General features: G+C 42.5%; 1 protein-coding gene across 1 annotated transcript; it reads right to left on the minus strand.

Moving 5' to 3' along the window:
• Nucleotides 1-2: 2 nt before the first annotated feature.
• Nucleotides 3-20,413, minus strand: LAMP1 (lysosomal associated membrane protein 1). Its single transcript, XM_030464144.1, has 9 exons — nt 20,197-20,413; nt 10,387-10,505; nt 8,852-9,065; nt 8,583-8,744; nt 4,976-5,196; nt 2,871-2,993; nt 1,953-2,022; nt 1,620-1,790; nt 3-1,018 (listed from the first exon to the last, which is right to left on the minus strand). Exons 1-9 carry the CDS (start codon nt 20,246-20,248, stop codon nt 879-881), a joined length of 1,272 nt encoding a protein of 423 aa, XP_030320004.1. The 5' UTR covers nt 20,249-20,413; the 3' UTR covers nt 3-878.
• Nucleotides 20,414-21,149: the final 736 nt, after the last annotated feature.

Here is a 21,149-nt window from a genome sequence, read left to right on the forward strand (position 1 = left end):
TATACAGAAAAAAAGTGTCTTTATTAGCATTGTTACAGGCAATGCATACATAAGAACTGATCCTTAAAGTGTACAACCCCCCAGCCAAGTTTAAAGCAAGAGAATCAGCAGTTTGAGATTTATATTGTACACATGTGCAGTAACAGGATCTCTCTGGACCTTCCAACAGAAGAGACTGAAATCACTTTACAAAAAAAGGTAAATAAAAATAACACCCATTTTAAAAAAGTACCAGCTCCTAACAAGCTGGCAGAGCATCAAAAATATCAAACAGGGGAGTTGTCCAATCATAAAGAGTTCCTGTAAGATTTGAGTATTGCATCTTTCACACCCTGCATATGCCAGGCATTGAGTTTAAAGCTTAGTAAAAAATACACTCCTAAGAGACAAGGTGGAGTTTAGGTTTTAAATTTCAATTTTGTCAGTTGTTACTAAATTTCTTTAAATGCATCACCAGTATAATTAACATCATTGCTGGATGGCAGCAGTATGAAGAATGCACCTTTTCCCTTTGTTAAGAGCTCTGAAATTGAGTCAGTGTGAATTAGCAACATCCCTCTCTGGAATCTTTAGCTCACATGACCATATGCCAATTCCAAAAAAGCACCCTTAAAAACTTTTAGCTTGTTTCTAAGTGGGTAAATATTTAAACTAGTTAGCAAAATTAAACACCAGAATTTTCAGGTTATTTCTCTGCATAGTTAAATGCTGCAAGATGATTTCACATTTAATAAAGCAGACTTGAAGAAGAAGCAATTTGCAAGAAAAGGTGTTCCCTTACATTATCACTCTTAGCTCAGGGGAAATGTGTGGGGTTTTTTATTTTTCCCAGCTTCTTGCAATTGCTTTTCATCTACACTGGGTTTAAGTGCAAGTCATTAAATTGTTTGATATCCAGCGTGGCTCCTCTTTCTGCCAATCAAGTAAGCAATTAAGACAATTAGAACAAGACCAGCGAGGGCTGCACCAACTATTATAGGGATCAGCATGTTATTTTCATCCAGTTGACATTCTTCCACTGAAGGGAGAGAAAAAGATCCATGTTAGGCACTAGTGCACCAACAGAACCGGAACTTAAGCTTCTGTACTCAGCACATAGATAAAACTGGCTTAGTCAATGTCTAAGCGCAGCTTGCCAACCACCCAAAGGCAGCCAGGTCCACTATGGTAATTTGGGATGAAGTTCTAACTACTTGTATGCACAATATAGAGATTTATAATAATTGTTTCCTTCACAAGAGCTGTCACAAGAGCTTGCACAAGCCGAAGCTATCATAAACACATACAGTGCAACTCCTCCCCTAGCTGGTTTGCATTAACCACAAGTCACAAAGGAAAAAATTAACTAAAAGAGTCAGAAACTTCCCAGAGCTTTGCCCCTTTCCTACAGCTGTCTGCACACAAGAGGGAAAGGTAAAGCTGTTCTTTAACTCTCGAGGAAGAAGCCCTGGGTATTTCAAAACTTTTTACATACTTCTTGCACTAGCCCCCACAACATCTGTAATAGGGCATGCATGGCACCCACAAGCTGGCATTTGACTGCAGAATATTATATGTTTACATCAAAATGCAATTCACAAATCTTAGGTGTCCTGCCCCTGCAAACGTAAACCTCTTACCTGCACCAAATTTGTCTCCATCAATCTTGAAAACCTGGATCTGGACATCAAATATATTGACAAGGGCTTTGTCTGTGACCTGCAGATTCTCCTCTGCACTGCACTTGTAGGAGTTCCCTACTGTAGCTCTCAGCTCACTCATGCTCTTGTTTGATGCTTCAAACTGTGGAACTGTGTAAGAGAAAGTTATTACAGAATCCTGAAGAGCAGGAGCCGTAAGCTCAGAGAGCTTAAATTTCATGAATTCATCCCCAACATGTAACAATGATATTTAATGCAGGCAACCTTTGATGTTAAGGAGACTGAAAATGGAGACTTGTTAAAAGTCCCTACCTTTTGCTTCAGGAGGCAGAGTTGTGCTTACATCCACACCTTGCAGGAAGAATTTTTCAGCACTTGCATTCTTTAAAAAAACCAAAAACAACAAACCAGTAGTTGTCATTTAAGCTAACACTGTACAACATAAATTGGGAACAGCATCAAACCAAAGAGCTTAGTTGCCCTTTGAGAAATAAAAGCTACAGAAGGTATGGACCTTAGGGAACATTACTTTGGGGGAGGGAAGGGAGGCAGAGGAAGCAGCATTGTCACCCCTCAGACTGCTGACCTGATTCCTACCCACACCTTAACCAGGCTAGAGCAATGATCTCACCTCTGAGAGATAAAGCTATGAAGCAGCTTGGTACCCCACAGAGGCATGGGGAGTCATTTTATAGCAACAGGTCTAAATGATCACATTTGATCAATGCCACGAGTATGAAGCACAAAGGTGACACAGTGGGTTCAGTCCTCAAGGGCACACAGCTCTAACACAGCACAGGGGTGGGACTGCAGCAGACAGGATTTTCAGCCATCATAGGAGTCGACAAGACAAGCACACATGGCTGTTGGGCTGTACACAGAATATTTATGAGGGCTTAAATCCATCTCCATGCTTGTGTTTTTAGATGAAATGCCTGTTTGTCACAGGCTAGTCCTCTGCTTCAAAAGAGCTGTTCCCAGCTTGGGTGAGAAGCACTGGAGAATAGGCAATATATTCCTTAAAAAAATTCCCATTTCAAACAAAACAGATATCTGTCTATACCTCCATGTGTATACACATACATTTCCTTCCTCACAACAGTTAGCAAGCATTAAACTCTAAATCCTAGTATTTAAACCGAAAGAATTACTTATTACCCTTCCTGTAGTTGCATTTTTTTCTTTTGTACTTGCCCCAATTAGTTTTCACGCTTTTGTCTAGATTCTTACCAATGCAAAGTGGAAGGTAATTCTTGTTTTCTCAAAAGTCAGAACCAAAGAGGCAGATGTACTGCTGCATGTCCCAGAAGCAGTTGTAGTATTTGGTATGAAATTCAGTGAATCCAATCCCATCTATGAAAAAAGAGGATCAGTTGTGATATTTGAAGAAATTAATACACCACCATATGTTCACTTGACTTCTAGCTTGCTTGTATGCATATACACACAACACTGTTTACACACATATTTTGCAGACAACTGAGCAGATGAGGGAGTTACAGGCTGGTGTAAGCTGCACCTGAGTTATCAGGCTGGTACAGAGGACAAAGGGCATCTTTGCCTAAAAAAAAGCTTTCTGCAGCCCTTACTGGCTGCATCCAATAGCCTACTAAATTTCTTTGGTGCTAGCATAAGGAAAAATAATGACCACTACACAGTCTCAAGTTACAAAACAGTGCTTTAACATAATCCAGGGAACTGCCTGCAAGCATGGCCATCTTGCATGTCACTTCAGCTCAAAATGCTTTAGCTCTGCCCATGGTACATGATTTTATACTGTCCTGTATCTACACCAAAGGTTAAATGCACCTGCTGAGCAATCCAATAGAAACCTTCAGTAGCTCTTTGTTGACCCTCATGTGGCTTTGGTAAGCCTATTTGTCACCTCCTCACTGGTCATCACACTTGGAATCAGCTGTTCCAGCAGAGCTAGAACACCATGATACAGGTCAAAGCTTAAGGAATTTCACACAATTAAGGTGACTAAAACACAGTCCATCATAGCCAGCTAGTGTACAGCACACACCAGCTATCAGTGCTCATGATTTTCTCTCTCCATCATCATCATAAATGCAACAGATTCCTCTGCACCACCACAAACAGTTAAAACTCATAGGAGATACCACCCTCCTCACACCTTTATCACTGAAATCTGACTTAAAATATACAAAAGCAGCCACTATTCATTTGCCTGCACTTGACCTCATTACCACAGATTAAGCCCCATGATAGGAAAAAGCCACTTGTGATCAGAGGTCCCTATAACAAAGCTTTACTGAACATAAAGGTTTGCTGACCCTTGGTCATTGTCTCTCCTTCAGCAGTCCCTTTGGGATTATGCTCCTAGCTTTGCCTTACTTGTTAGCAGGTACTGGCTTTGTCCACAAGGCTGGCAGGCTGGGCTTTGCATTAACAGTGCAAGGAAACAACTTGAGCTGGGGCTGGCTCTGACATAAACCATGTAGTATTTCTGCTGTCAAAATCAGCCACTAAGTAGCTCTTAAGCATTGAAGTCCAAGCCTTTGATGCTGGCTTCACAAAAATCACAGAATCAGAGCTTAAAGGGACCTCTAGAGATCCTCTAGTTCAACCCCCTGCTAAAGCAGGATTGCCTGGAGCACATTACACAGGATTGCATCCCTGCAGGGTTTGCATGTCTCCAGAGAGAGAGACCACAACCTGTCTGGGCAGCCTGTTCCAGTGCTTTGCCAGCCTCACAGTCAAGGTTTTCCTCATGTTTAAACTGAACTTCCTGTGTTCCAGCTTGTGCCCATTGCCCCTTGTCCTGTCATTGGGTGCTACTGAAAGGACTCTGGCTCCATCCTCCTTACATTGACCCTTCAGATACTTATAGACGTTGATACGGTAAAGTTAACTAAGTCACAAGCCTGTATTAACTTTACAGTCATAAGGTTATAGCAGTATTTTTCCCTTCTAACAGTCATTCACTATTTTCAGGTGTGCCAGGCCAAATTGCTGTATTTTATTTAACAGTTTAAAAGCTTGTTTAAATGGCATCTTCAATAACAGGATTGCCTCATCTCATATCTGGATAATTTTTACTGTTTCTGTGGAAAAGCTGTGTGTGCTTACTAGATTTGACAGACAAGTTTAGTACTCTTCCTGACTGGAAAAACCTTTAATGACCAATTTCAGTAGAAGAGAACTGCTTGATTTGTCACTAAGCTAGTCCAAGTTAAGCAATTCAAAGAGGACAATAATGGAATAACATGATTAAGAACTGGGATTTTTCAAGAGAAAAGCCTACAATATTTTACCGAGTTTTTCTTCAAAGAAGGAATCTAAGAGCTTTGAAGAAAGAAAAATAGATATACCTTTTCATCTTTTTTTGGATAGGTGATATTAAGCTGTAATCCCATGTAGGCAAGTACACAGGTTCCATTTGGACCAGTAACATTGTATTTACCAACTGCAGGATTTGGGGGTGAGGCAGTTGGTGCTGGGGTACTTGTTGGAACATGGCTACTAGTAGTCTGTTTAGGTGTTGTAGGCACTAGAGCAGTAGTAGAGACCATATCTTCAGCACATTCTGTCTCTGGAGAGAAAGAAAACAGTCATTACCAACCAAAATGAAGCAGCAGGATGCTCTACCTTTTCAGTCCTCAAGGGGAAGGAGGATACAATTTCAAGTAGCTTTTCCTACTAGAAGGTAATAAAAGCTGAAAAACAATGATAAAGCATTACCTAAACTCTTGTTACACAGTTTGAAATGTTTTAAAGCCCCACATGTGAAAATGACACCTCAGCTCTTATTTACAGACATTCATAGTGACCACATCTGCTTTTATTCGCACTTGCTACTTTGCCATCAAGCCAGGGTAAACAAGGTCCTGCTGTGCTGACAGAGCCAGAATTCCTGCAGTATGTCAAACCAGAGCTGAGATGACTGCCCCTCAGAGACTTGGGACACTCGTGCTAGAAGCAGAGGAACAGATCTGGCCACTGTGAAAAGCGGTGTCCCAGGAGATGAGGTGTCCTCCTTTGGTTGCACTGCCAAGTTGGGAGGATCCTATGTAACTTGGAATCCCTTTGCTAAGGGTGGAAGAGCCACAGCACTGCTGTGAGGCCTTGAGAGGCCAAATAATGTTTAATGCTACTGTGGATAATCAAAGAAACTGCTTCTGATGGCAAAGGTTTTGCTATATCCTCTTCCTTTGGGTGTCCCATCCATCCTTCCCTTTAGTTCTACATTAGTAGCCACCCAACACTGTTCACCCAGTCTTGTACCCCCTCTGTGTAAAACCACTTTCTCTTTTCACCTGGTTCAGCAGCAGCTTCCAAGGCAAAAAACAGAGTCAGAAAGAACAGTGACTGATTTATTTGCCAGAGTACTCTGAAACACCTGGCAGCAAGATCTTAACTTGATCTGGGAGCCAAGGAGATTCCTGCACTGAACATCTAAGCCAAAACCAAAGGTCACAGCAAAGACATTACTACAGTACAGGCTTCCATGTTCCAAGCCAAAGTCATCTCTATGTGTCAAGGGTAACAACTTGTAACTTTATAAGGATGACAGCAACTGCAGCACCAGTCAATTCTGACTCCAAGGGCCTACTTCTACAATTTAATCCATACATATCTTGCAGATACCAGCTATCTAATAAATAGCCCCTGAACTTAAACAGCAACTTCACTTTCAGTTATGGCTCAGAGGCACTCTAATCACACCTTTTGAACTCAAAGGCTCCAACACAGCAATTTTTTTCCTCCATCTGCACAACCTGACACATCCAGCCTCTTACTCAAGTCAGAGATGAAAACAACCAAATTACTTCAAGTGGAAGTTTGTCCTAGGTGGAGGCTTGGTACAGTTTTTACTGATTTACAGCATAGCTCCTCACAACACTTAAAGAGAGATTTGGGAAATGAGACAAAATCTGTTATCTTTTTCCTAACAATTACAGGAAAGAAGCTGACAAAGCTACCTACAGATAAACTGAAAGCCTCCTTTTCTTCAGAGCTGCAGATAATTGCTACTGTCACCTCAGTCACTAACTTCTCGGTACACTGATAGAAGTTACCACTACCAGTGATGCACAGATACCATGAACACCAACCACTCTTCCTTCTGTGAACTTTACCCAGATCACCAGTAGAAATATCCTCTAATGAAAGACTTGCAGGGAAAAAAGTTAAGGGAGCATTCCAGATATCAGGTTTATCAATAACTAGCTACCAAAAGGACACTGAAATTCTCAAGCATACAAGAGTGGGAAGAAGTAACTTGTCTGGAAAGACCTGAAAAAAGGATGAGAATTCTTTAAGAATCTGAGCAAAGAGAGAGATCAGTGTGCCATAAGAATAGAAAAATATGTATCTGGATGTAGTCCCAAGAGAGTATTAAAAACTTACAGATGATGTTTAAATAAAAAATTAGCATGGCACTGCAGATAGCAGGAATGTAGAAACAAATTAATAAGAAAACCCTCCATAGCTTGAACTCAGAACAAACACTGTCTACTCCAAAATCAGAGAAAATCACATGAGTTTTTTTCTGAGAATAGTTAGTTTCACCAAGATATCACAGGATGGAGAAAAGCAACCAGGGGGAAGTGATCCTGGTAAATTGAAGTGTTTATTTTAAGAATTACTAACCAGAAATAGAAAACAAATGCTGAGAAACTTGTGTTGCATAAGGAACACCATCCCAAAATAATTAAAAATTTATTTTTTTTTTTAACCAAAGGATAAGAACAGATAATAGGTGGTGTTAAAAGGAAGTTACACAGCAGAGAGATTTTACTGAAGTTATATAGAAGTCAAACCCCAGCTTTTCATCATACCATGGCTTGTATGCCATGCTGATAACTGATCACTCCTCATACTTATCCGGTATAAGAACTGCATCAAGATACCACATTTTAAAAATGAGAGTTTGAAGACTAGAGTAACAAACTAGGTTATCTTTTTAAAATTACAAATGTAGGTCCACGTTTGTCCTGCAAATTAGTTCACTGAATAGAATAGACTAATTAACAAAATGAGACACACTGAAATCTGAGCTAGTCATATAATGAAGCCATAGAAGACATCAGCTCCCCTATTATCACGCATCAGGTGAATTATTTTTCAGAGACAAGGGACAAGGTATAGATACTTCTATAGAAGACACCTGTTCTGTGTATCCATCACATGTCAGCAGGGATTACCCTAGTTTTTAAGATGCATTTCAATAGGTACCTAAGTGGGATTACCAACATAAGAAAGAAAATTTCTGTTTTCCAAGTAAGATCAGATTTCTTACTTGGCCCAACAGCAAGGCAAAGAGTTAGACATCAAGAGCCCTGTAAACTAAAGAGTGTGTCCACAACAGCAAAGGACAGGAACACACCATAGTGTGTCTTCAAATCATGATAGCAGTGAAATTCCAAAATACTTTTCACCACAAACAATCAGGACCAAAAGTCATTTTTGTGATTCAGCCTGACAAAGGTCATCTCTGTTACAGCTTATATAAGGCCTCCTGTAGGAAGATGTACACATCTGCTCCCAAAGGACCAGTTCTCTACTGTCTGCCATTGTATCCCTCATTTTCCCCAGAGCACAGAGTAACTAGTTCAAACTACTTTGACAGAGGCATAATACTTGAAGTTATCAGATACTTCTAAAATGAGGATTTTGGCCATATGCCCAGCTGACCAACTGTAGCACATGTTTACATCCATAAATACTCATCAACGAAAGGAACGTTCCCTAATACCTGTACAAAGCCATGGGGACACAGTGCACAACGTTCTAGTCATGGGTGCTGCCATTCCTGTGAAGAAAACCTGAGGTGGGTCTATTTCAAAAGATGCTGCTACTAGAGCTTTAGACCCAGTTTGTACCCATCTAAATATGATTAGTCAGAACTTGAAAAGCAATAATCTATTGTTGGAAACACAAGCTCCCCAAGTGCAGTTTCTGCTATAAGATACCTACTGTTCATGCTGAAATTGCCATTTGTGAGATAGGCTTCCAATGTAACATTGCTAAAAGTAATGTTCACATTCTTCATATTGATGTGCATGGAAGTGATGCATTGGTATTTTGTGCCCAGATCTGCCTGAATAGTAGTTTTATGTGATACTTTCTTCACTCCTCCTGTAGAAAAAGATTACATTGTATTAGTATGGAACAGTATTTAGAAGTATACTGGTATTACATCTTGAAAGATGTTACACAATGAGAACTGGAAGTTTTCATTTTACCTGCACTTGAATTATGGAATAAAGTTGCATCTGACAGATTGTAGTGGAAAACTAGCTCTTCAACTTGGTACTTGTCTACATTTTCTGAGAAATTCAGGCTTAATGAATGTCCTGCTCCAAAACCCAACACCAGAAGTGGATGAGATGTGTTAGCTTTACCACAGGAACTCTGTGGCTCTACTGTAGCATTTCGTGGAAGGAAAAACTGAGCAAACTGTGGGGTAAAAAAAAAACAACACCACATGTAATGGGATGATATAACAGCTTTTCCTTACTGCTTTTTAAAAACCTTAATCAACTTTTGCAAAACATACATCTGATACTCATATATACTATACAATATCTACTTACATATCTGTATATAACAAGTAGTAGGGTATTGACATTTGGATTTCTAATACTGCTCTCTCAAATTTGAGGACAAAACTGTACATACAGCACCACTGTCACCCCAGATTAGCACTATGAATTGGCATGCACATCTGCAGTAGGTAAATCAAATCTGGCAAACTCTGGACATCTAAAAGATGGGAGAATTTAAGCTTCACTTCTCAGATTACAATTAAGTAAGAACAAAAGCAAATGGTACAGCCTACATAGTTTAGCTATAATACTTTATCACATATTGAGAAGTAACTTCTTACCTGAAGACCAGTACAATGTTTACTGAGAAGTTTTGAGCTTACTACTTAAAAGAAGAAACAGCCAAAAGCATGTTGTGAAAGCAGTCACCTCTGAATGCAAACCTGTATACCACTGTCAGAAGGATTTCACTTCATCAGCACCTCTGAAAAGTGGACTACACAATGTAACTCTCAGCTCTAATCACAAAGTGCACCATTTAAGTAATAGGGTTTTTTTTAATCTTGTATTACACTAATGGCTAGGAAAAAAAATAATCTTCAACAAGATTATTGTGACCCAAAACATGTAACCACAATGAGACTGGAAAGAAAAATAATCAACAATTCCTATTCAGTAGTAAAGATACCAGAAAAGTAAACTGAAAGTCAGAGTATTTGTAAATAAAATATATTAACTTTCCATTAACAGGTTTTTGCTGTTAATGTGGAACAACTTGTAAGTACTGCAATAGTTTGTAGATGCACTGAAAGCTAGAGACTTGTTACGTGAGAAGATGACAGATTTCAGGGAAGTTTACAAGCTATGTGCCAACAGCCATTTCAGTTCAAATTTAGCTCATGTAAATATGGCCAAGCTCACCAAAAGATGTCCACTAGCATTTTTGCCCTTAAAGTTCCAACAAAAGCTTTTTTTAGCTACCAATAGGACTGGTAGGAGGAATTCAGTCACAGAAGTATCCTTTGTGGTGGTTTCACACAGCTTTAACCTTGTTTAATTAGAAGAAACATCAGTAATAAAGAAAAGCTGATGATGCAACATGACTGAGAGGGAAGAAATCCTTGTGGAAGCAGTTTTCCATGCTGAAACATTTGTTTAAATACTGCACAAATGAAGAAAAACCAGATAGTTTAGAAACAAGTTAGACACAGTCACTGAGATATACTCCTTACCTCTTTTTGCCCATTTGCCATTTTGTATTCCACTGAGAAGGCTACTGTGAGATCAGCAAATATGCAGACTTTGCCACTTGAATCTTTCACTTCAAATGAAGAGGAAGCCTGTAAAAAGCCTGTTAAAAATGTTAATTGGTTAACTTGGTGTCACGTTTCTACTTTTGATCTCAAAGAGACAAACAGTTACAACTGCACATTTTGGGAGTACATCCTGAACAGCAGTTGGGTTTGGAAACCTAGCCATTAAAAGTGTCTGTACTAGCTTGAACATCACTAACACACTGAGGAAAAACTTAACAATGCATTTATAATACAACAAAGCCACCCAAACCAGAACTGTTAACATGCTCGGTCCTCTGAGGGTAAGAAAAACTTGCAACAAACATCAGTCATACTTTTAAAGGCAGCTGCTCAAGTGTTCACCCTACACAGCAACTATTTTGAAAGCTCCAGCCAGAACTGACTTGGCATATTTGATCCTGCATGCCTATAGCACTCAGCCTTCCCCCCCAGCACAGCACAGCAGAGCACAGAGCCTTCATTCCTGCTGTACCAGGACACTCAGCTGTACGTGCACTGAATGCAGCATTTAGAAAGCTTGGATTGACTGCAGATGTTTTGGAGGGACTGCCAAAAATAGCATGATGGAGCATGCTACCCCTGCCAGGAGAACTTCTCTTTAATGTCATCGTGCTTTCTGCACTTGAGAGGAGGATGGGGGCCAAGGCGTTGGCACAAACTGAGGTTATGTTTTCCTCACTGGTTTAAAACCACCTCAGACTGAGCTGCTGACAAAAAAAATCACTGCTTATCCCCCCACTCTCTCCCTCCAAGCCCCAGTGCTCAGAGTACTAGGACAGCCAACCATGTTAATATCACCGTAACAGGATAAGGACATGCAGCAAGGGGAGCACAGGATCATCCCTTTCAACAGCAGCACAGACTCAGGCCAGCATCCACTGACAATGAGGCCTCATCTCGGGGACAAGTTGTGGCAGGCTGGATACAGCCAGAAAGCTGGCGCTCTCATCCTTCACTAGAGGTAAGGGCTAACTGGACAGCACTCCTGCTCCCAAGACCTTACCAAGGTGCTGCAAGTTCTTTGTTGTACAGTATTTTATTTTTCTGATTCTCAGTTTACCACCACACACACCCCCAAAGCAAACCTTACTGCAAGAAGCCTACACCACTTGCCTGCTAGCAACTTACCAGCTTGCATCCGCAGCAACTTCAGTCTTGCAGAAAGAACACACACACAAAAAAGCAGCTTCAAGATATAAACCATCCATTTATCTCAAGCAAGTCAGCTTTAAAGAGTCAAACATGCTAATCCATTCAACTGCTGATACAGCAAAATGTTTCAGCTAACGGATTAACCTTTAGCTAGCCTGACCCCTCAAAGTTTTTAAAAAAGTAAATCCCAATTTTAAAGCTTTTTGCTACAAAACTATAGTGCATACTATTGTGTTAGGACAATTACTAGGAAAAGTTGGACTTCCGGCAGCTGGACTTTGGTAGAAGGCCCTTCAGTTGTAGGAACATTGGAAACAATTTCTTTGGCACTCCCAAGCTTTTTCCCTTGTTGCCTTTCCCTTAGCAACAACATATCCTCCCCAGGCATTAAAGGGGGCCAAAATGTAATTCATACACTACCCACTTAAAAAACTCTAGACATAGGGATATAGACAAAAGAAATTGCTTTAGAAGGCATAATGTGGGAAATTGATATTTCAAAGTAAAATCAAGCCTGGCTTTGACTTTATTCCCAGCTCATAATGCTCATTAAGGAACATATATTCACAAAGATAATGTTATTTATTGTAATTCAGAGCAATACTAAAAATACTCAATGCTCTTTTACAGGGAAGTTTCAATTTGCAGAGTTTCCTTTAACCTGAATTTACATCTGGAATTTGTTTATATTTTACCCAAGCACTTGTTTTCGAGAAGATTTTTTGGTTTCTCAGAAAGAAATCTTCCTGAAGATTTCTAGCACAACATAGAAAAGAGCACAGAGGCAAGGAATAAGAGTCCGTGGCTACTCAGTCTAACACTAACAATGGAAAATGTGCCAGAATGAAAACCTTCAGTGTCTGCCAACTTGTTTGATAGGTATTAAAAATCTTGGCAATTTTAGGGCTAAAAATAAAGTAATAGGCAGTAAAAGAATGAAAGAAGAAAAAAAAAAACAATTTTTAAAAGAAATGCAGAGAGAAGACTGAAATATAATTAAGAAAAATGTTGCTGACCTAAAGGAAAATGGGACAGACCTGCCCACTGCAGAGGATTCAGATGACAAGACTAGGTAACAGAAAGCACCAAATGGAAGACATTCTGGGAATGAAGAGCTGAAAAAACACCCCCAGCAAGTTTAAGTAATAGAGAATATAGGGTAAAACAGAGTCAAAAATACCACCTATATAACTAGTAGATTTTTGCAAGGGTAAGTTCACACCACAACTTGAATCTTGATTTTGTTAGTGTGGAACAAACACTATAAATTCCCATTCCTTAAGAAATGTTCAGCATCAGCTGCAGGATTTGCAGTGTCAGTGATGAGAGAGGAGCATTAAGCACGAGACACTGAGCTGTCCTGGATGAAGTGGCAAAAGGGCTGTTTCACTGGGAGTAAGTCAATGTGCATGAAGATGGTGAGCAGAGAGACCATTGTGCTGCATCATCATCTGCTCCCAGGATCTTGGAGGAATGTCAAAGAAACAGAATGAAAGGTAAGGGGCAGAGGGGCAAATTAAAAACAAAACAAAACACTAAAGAAGAAACCAGGAGACCAGAGGAAAGGTCCTGCCTACTCTTCACTCCAGCCAGTTATGGCAGAGGAACAGCTCGCTGGGTTTGGCAGGAAAGCAGCTGCTGAGTTTGTGAAGGCAGTTTCAGTGTCAACTAGTGATTAATGCATGAATCATCACCAGCACACAAATAGTAAGAGCCTACAGTGAAAATGTCAAGAATACAGAAAAGCAAACTGATACTGAATCGATTTGTCCTGGGAATATTCCTAACTAAGCTAGAAAAGTATTGCTCAGTTTTATCATGACATATCTACAAGCTGATATTACTGCTGCCACTTCTCATAACCATACCACTCTTTGCTATTTAACATAAAAACTGATACAACCCCCGGTTTCTTCGCTTCAGACTTGGAGGCCACACCTTGAGTCCTGTGTCCAGTTCTGGGCCCCTCAGTTTAGGAAGGAGATCGAGGTCCTGGAGCGGGTCCAAAGGAGGGCAACCAGGCTGGTGAAGGGACTCGAGCACAGACCCTATGAGGAGAGGCTGAGGGAGCTGGGGCTGTTCAGCCTAAAGAAGAGGAGGCTCAGGGGAGACCTCATCACTCTCTACAACTACCTAAAAAGGAGGTTGTAGCCAGGTGGGGGTTGGTCTCTTTTGCCAGACGACTTTCAACAAGACAAGAGGGCACGGTCTTAAGTTGTGTCAGAGGAAGTTTAGGTTAGATATTAGAAAGAATTTCTTTATGGAGAGAGTGATCAAGCATTGGAACGGGCTGCCCAGGGAAGTAGTGGATTCTCCATCCCTGGAGATATTTAAAAAGAGACTGGATGTGGCACTCAGTGCCATGGTCTAGCAACCGCAACGGTGGTTCAAGGGTTGGACTCGATGATCTCTGAGGTCCCTTCCAACCCAGCCAATTCTATGATTCTATGATTTGCTTCCCTTACAAACTGCAGCACCCTATTTGACAACTATTTGTGCTAAAGCGAGTGCAGTACTTCAGATTTACACAGCTGAGGGGCTCTTAGACTCTTCAATAGCAAAAACTAAGTTTTGTGAAGTACAATATTCACTTGGCTGGAAATACTACATTGTGGAGATCTAGCAGAAGAATCATCAAGAATGTTCTAGCAACAGAGATCTCACTTAGTTCAGATGCTTCCTTTGGATTCCAATTAATTCTGGAAAAGGGCTGCTTACGTATTTATTCTAGCTGCAAATATTCTGTTGAAAATCCTAAGATAACCTCCCTTTATAGCTAATTTCTGAAATTGTAGTCTCATACAAGAAAAGATTGGAGGCAAAACTGTTGAAGCAACAGCTAAATATGACATTTTAATTAAATCCTGCATCCTTCTTTATCTAACATATCTACCTCAAAAGATATTAACAGTCTTGAGACTCAATAAACACGTTAACCAAACCCAAGAATTCCTTGGTTATTTAACAATTTATCTTAATATATCTACCTCAAAAATATTAACATTGTTTTAAATTGAAAACTACAAAGCTAACAAAACAATCTAGCACATTTGAACAATTTAAATCTGAGCCTTTTTGAATATGGCTCTTGGAATGGCAGGATTCCCTACCTCTTAGCCACATAAAGATGCTTCCAGGTTTCAACCTTTTCATAACTGAAATCCTGTTAGCCAAGCACAGCTACCCTTAGGTTACTCTCCCATACAATGGAAAGCTACCAAGGAAGAAAGCTTAATGGTTGTTGTGCTTTAAAAAAGCAAGCATGTATTAATGGCAACTGTTTACACTGTCTGCTTGCAAAGAGGACTTGAGTTACTACAGTTAATGATTTACTTTGTCTCCAATTTTTAATAGAAACACAGAATACTGACAATAAGGATGTCAATCACAAAAGCTACTTTTACATCGTTTTTCCTCCTCCCTCTTAAAGGACAGCGAGCCATCCAAATCCACTGGGACACATTCCACACCATCAGTAGTTTAAGTGATCCATGCACCTCGTGCAGGACAGGCCGGCTGGCAGTTCAGCTGAGTGACTGCTGTATTAGGAAGGAAAACCACAGCTTCAGCGTCGCCCAGCTAATCGCTCCTCTCAAGCGTCCCAACAGCGGCTGAGGGGCTCACACCCATGGCCTGCTGAGACACACCAATTACTCTGCCCTGCTACAGCTCACCCTGCAATTACTGCACGGCAGGACTCTGAGGGTAAGGCATGCTTGCTGACAGATGCCAGCGCTACACAAGCACTCTGTACCCGAGCTACAGCACTGCTGTGTTGCCCTGCACCTTTGCCCAGGTGTTCTTTGGGTTTCTAGGGTCCACATAGTGAATGCTGCTATCAAAAAGGCAATAATCTGAGGAGATAAGACATGCTGGTTCTTATCTAAAGAAGGTTTATTTCTCACTGTACAGAAGTGCCCAGTAACTTGATCATTCAGACAGTTTGTAAGGATTCTGTCATCGGAGTGCCATTTTGTGAACAAAGCTGTGACCTTAGTCACCTCTTTAAACCCCTAAGTCTATGTTGGAAAAGAAAATGGAAAACTCCCTGAGGAATTATACCTCTATGCCTTCTAGAACTTCTAGTAACTTTGTCTTCCAAGGTAAGTGTCACTCCCAGAGGGACACCTGGTAAAATCCCCTTCTCAGAAAATCAAGATCATTTGCTTAGGATCCAGGATTGACACTACCTTGGGATACTACAGAGAAAACCAGAACTTAAAAAATAATCTACTTTTCAGAAGACTACAGTATTTACCAACCATAACATTTCTGGGGAACAACTGAAAGCAAGAAAATCTCTTGAAAGCCTTGATGTATGAACCACTTTGCATGACAAAGGGTGGTCTTCATAAAAATCATAAATTATAATTACCTGGGGCCAGAAAACTGAAAGCTGGCTACCTGGAAAACATACCAGCAAAACACAAGGCTGGGCTCACTTCAATTGCTGCTAGACAAACCTGAACAAAACCACAGTTACAGAAGAGGGGAACAGAGCTTAATTCAAGGACAGGTTAGAGTATTTTAGGGGAGAAGAGAATCAGCTGCACTTGTGCAGGCACAGCACCCAATTATATCAAGTTCCTGATCCAGTGCTAGAAGATACATCCTTGCTAATGAATAGAGACAAATTAATGCAGTCTCAGATTATGGTTTTGATACTGTTGATTTCTGTTAAGGCAGAAACATTGTTTCCTAGTGCACCCTTGCAGATACATAACCTCTGTCTTTATAAATTCATGAAAGTACAAAAGCACTATAAAAGGAAAGGATATTTAGCAGGTGTACACCAGCCATTAGGCCAGAGGATTGCACAACTGCATCAAGTTTAATCACATGAAGCTTCTTTATGTTTTCCAATCTAGAGGAAGTCAGTCCTGGGCTAGCCCTAGAGCAGCTGGTTAGGTAAGTCTACTGGGAGATCTGAACTCCCATGTCTAGAGCTTTTCCAGCATCTAGACAAGTCCATTTTGCTCTGGTCAGAGCTGCTGTGTCACACCACACAACTGACACACATCATTCAAGGTGGCAGCCCCAAGCAGCGTTTTGGGGGAAGAACCACCGTGTTGACAATTAAAAAAGAAAGCTTCTTCAGAGGACTGCATGTTGGAAAATGGGTAATAAGTGCCTGAGCAAACCACTCTCCTAGTTCTATCAAGAATAGATCTCACCCCTGTCATGGGGAAGACATATTGGTGTTCCTTTATTACACCGACTGAATTGTGTCTTATTAAGAAACCAGAAGTCACTGCAGTTTAATACAAGAAAAAATGTGTGCACTACTGTGCTCAAGCCTGAACACTGGAGAAACAACAGATAGATAAGTGCCCACTGCACAAAACTAAACCATGTTTGAAACTCTGTACTTTACTACCAAGGTGCTACTAACACTCTCATACTTTGAATTACAGTAGGAAAAGTTGTACTGACAGCCAGTGGTGTTGGTAAGTGACAGAGAAGGTTAAGAAACTGTTAGCCTTCCAACCAGTCTACCCTGAGATGCACAAAAACCATGGATGCCTGATTTACCAAAGCATAAGTTCCATTTAAAAACAGCAGGTCTACAATTTAGAATTACCAACCCGGCTAATTCTATGATTCTATGATAAGATAATGCAAGTGTTCAAAGTTAGCTGTGTTAACTACTGCCACTCACATACCCAAAAGGGTCTCCTGCCAAGCTTAAGAGAATAAACAGGAAGAACTCCATTATGGCACCAAGCTCTCTCAAGAAGCTTCCAAATATCACCTGACTTGAGAGAAAAGATAAACTGGAGCAGTTAATCTAAAAGATGCAAAAGCAAGGCATGCCTTCTTATCGCTAAAAATAAGTTATCTTTAAGACATGCAAAAGGCTTAAGAGATAACAGTATTTAAATTCTCAACAAAACATCATTTTCTTTAAGTGGGATTCCTCTGGATCTAGAGGTAATTCAGTTTATCATCTGCTACTGATTAGAAATCCTCTTATTCACTATAGAACAATCTAGAAGCAGGTTACACCACAAATGAAACTTCTAAGTCATCCTGAACAGAAACCTAGGGAACAGATCTCAAAAGCAGTTTGCCAAGGAGCCTGCACAGATCTTATTTGCAAATAAGTTACTTTACATGTCAGAAAAGCTGCCAAGGTCATCACCTATTTCCTGACAACGGGCTAGTATACAAATTTAGATCCTTAGAGACTGTGTCAACACACTTAAAGAAGCTACCAAGCAAACATTATGCTAAGGGCAGCATTGGTAAAACAACATTTTTTAAGTCACAAAATATAAAAGTGGTTATATTTTATGCCCAGACACAGCTCCATACAGCTCAACTCCATCAGTGCCAAAACTGAGGAAAACAATACAGTATCAAATTACTCACTGGCTGGAATTTATTACCCAAGTTTCTCTCAACTATCGCTACATTAGTGGCAAGGTTTGAAATTCCCCTTCAGACAGAGTTGTGCAATAGAAACACGTGGATTATGTGTCAATAAGTCTGAAATGGCATCACGCTACCTCTTCCAACTCATTTTTCCTTCCCCAGGTCTCAGACACTTCATTATTTATGCACTGATACTGAACCTATGTTTGGCTGTAAACTTAAATTTTTCAGAAATGTTTTCTCTTATTTTTGTTCCAGTAAGGAAAAAACTACAGGTGCTCTAGGACTCGAAGAGCACATGCAGCTCTGTTGGGCTTGGCATACAACCCATCTGACCCATTTTGCTCAACAGCAAACAAGCACCAGCTTCCCTCAAAATTCAGAATGCAACAGCTAAGTTTAAGGGCAGGCACTTCACTTCCCACAGACCCTTTTTCCTGTATTTATCATTGTATTGAGCAAATTTTGAGGAAATTGATCACTGATACATGAAATATTGAGCTTAGTGCCTGCAGTTCAATGTGACTGGAAAACTGAAACAGTAAGATGTGGTGAAGTATTCCGGAGGAAAAAAACCCACACATTCCCACTGTCACAGAGTCAAGGCATTGTCAAACAAGACTTCACATCTGACCCACCCATGCTAATCCTTCAGCCTCCTCTCATTACCTTAACTTCATCAGTGTTCACTCAAATGACTGAAAGACTACAAACATCTAAAGAAGTCAGCTCCTATCTTCTCATTATCTCATCCTTTTCCTGTCACCACCACCCAAGCCCCATACTCAGGCTGAAGATGGTGAAGAATATCTGCACTCCAAGGAGGGGTCTTTGTTTGCACCACAAAGTTGGCTAAAGTTACGTAGGAAGACCCAGCTACTAGACATTGGTACAAACCCCTGGTTGTCAGTAAATAGTTCCTCTATAGTATAAGAAACTAGTCCTGCCTCAGCTTCAGAAACTGATTTAACACGCCAGAAAGTGACAAAGCTAAATGCACTTAATTCCATTTGCAACTTCTAATTAAGCGGGGGAGGATTATTATAGTCCCAGAAAATATTATCTGTGGTACCACTTAAAAACTACACAAGCTGATCAGAAACACACAAAAAAGGAAGCTATACAAAGATACTCTCTATAACAACAGGGTTCTCTGAACCCTGTAAAGCAGGCCTGTGAGTCACCGTGCTCCCTAGGCCGGCTCACAAAAACCTGGGTGCCCCTAGAGTGCGACACCTCTCAGGTTGTCAATAATGATGGAAATTTTTACTACTAAAGAAACAACAGAAGAGTTTCAAAAGCTGTCCGTCTCCAAAATGACAGCAGATAACCCTTCTCAACTGCTGCTTTATTCAGGAAATTGTTGCTAAGATGCTGAAAAAGTTCCCTTTGCTGCCAGAGCCACATTTCAGAAACCTGATAGCATGGCATGATCTGACTTTCAAGACAAGAAGCCTGAAGCAAGGTAGTTACCAGTAAACAAGCAAGACAACCTTCATCATAAAACAGTCCTGCTGCACGAACAAACCTTCTCTTGCAGGCACTAAAACGAGACACTTCCGATTTCACTCAAGACACGGCAGAATGGAAGCTGTCAAGTAAGGGAGCATCACAGGCCCTACTGAGAAGTGCTCATCCTAGCAATGACATCAGTAGTTCTGCATTTCCATGGCTCCTGAGAAGTAAAGGCGCATTTTCAGGCTCTTTCCGGATCGCTGTCCCTCGATTTAGCGCAGACAGATGCTCCGATGACCCTTCCCGGGCGCTACACGCTTTCTCCCCAAGCGCAGCAGCACCAGCAGCCGCCGTCCCTCCACCGTTCCCCTCACACCGCCGCAGCTGTCAAAGGCTCCCGGGCGCCGCAGAGGCCCGGTGCGGGGAGCGACGACCTCTCCAAAGGACCCAGCAGCCGGGTGCCACAGCCGGGGTCCCCCGCGGCCGGCCCTGTTCCCAGGCCCCGGCGCAATGAGTTACCGCGCCGCTTTCCCCGGGAAGGCCCGCGACCCCCGGGCCGGAGTCGCCGTCCCGGAATAGCGATGGCAGGCGGCATCCCGCCAGCAGGTTTCCACTGACAGCCGACGCGCAGGTGCCGCGTCCATGACCGTCGTGCCCCTGGGACGCTGCAGGCCGCGGTGACGGACCCCTCGGAGCTGCGCCACTCGCTCCCCTCCCGCCCCGTCCCGCTCCCCCATTCCTTACCGAGCAGGGCAGCCGCCGCGAGCAGCCCCCGCGCGCCCTTGGGTCGCGCCATGGCGGGGGCAGGAAGGGGCGAAGCGGCACCGGCGGGAGCGCAAGAAACAGACACAGACACAGACAGAGAGAGTGCGAGCAGAGAAGAGGGAGGAGGAGGAGCGGCGAAGGGGGCGGAGGCGGCGGCGGTGGCGAAGCACCGCGCTGAGGAGAGTGGAGACAGCCCCGGCCGGTCATATGGCCGATGACGTCACACAGACCCGCCCAGGAGCCGTCACGTGACACACGCCCCCTCCTCCCCGTTCCCAGCAGTGGCCGCTCCGGGCAGGAGAGGGGTCCCCTACGCCCCCCCCCCCCCCCCCCCCAACGGGTCGCGAGGCAGAGGGGCGGGGCTCCCTCGCGCTCCAACGGCCGCCGGGCTCTAACGGCCGCCCCTGAGGCGGGAGGAGGGTGTGGGTAGAGCGCAGTGGGGCGGAGGCGGTGCCGCCTGGAGGGAGAGAGGGTCAGTAAGGAGGGCAGGCGTCTGGAGCACGGAGCCCGCAGGCTGGCGTGTGGAAACGTCGCTGCGTGAGCACGGGTGGGTGGTTTTCACGTGTGGAAAGTCAGGGGTTGCGGGCGCACGTGTGCGTGTCGCGCCTTGGGGCCCTCACAGTCCCGGCCCGCGCACAGCGGGGTGTGCGCTGATCGTGTGCGGGGTACAGGCGTGTACTGCACCATCCTCACAGGCTGCTGCCGGTCTGTCCCGGGCCCCTCTTGCCACCAGGGCTTCTCAGGGCCCTGTTCCGGACATGGGTTGAAGGCAGCCACGGATTGGCTTTGGGGCACTGTTACCCTGACACAGGCTACCTGCCCAGCCGTCACCTGTGTCACGGATGTTTGGCAATGAGTATTTTGAGGTTTGGGGTCCTTGTGTGAACTGCCATACATCCTAGCATTGGAACTTGTGTCATATGAGAGAGATG

The sequence above is a fragment of the Calypte anna genome, chromosome 1, assembly GCF_003957555.1.
Source record: "Calypte anna isolate BGI_N300 chromosome 1, bCalAnn1_v1.p, whole genome shotgun sequence".
Taxonomy (NCBI): Eukaryota; Metazoa; Chordata; class Aves; order Apodiformes; family Trochilidae; genus Calypte; species Calypte anna.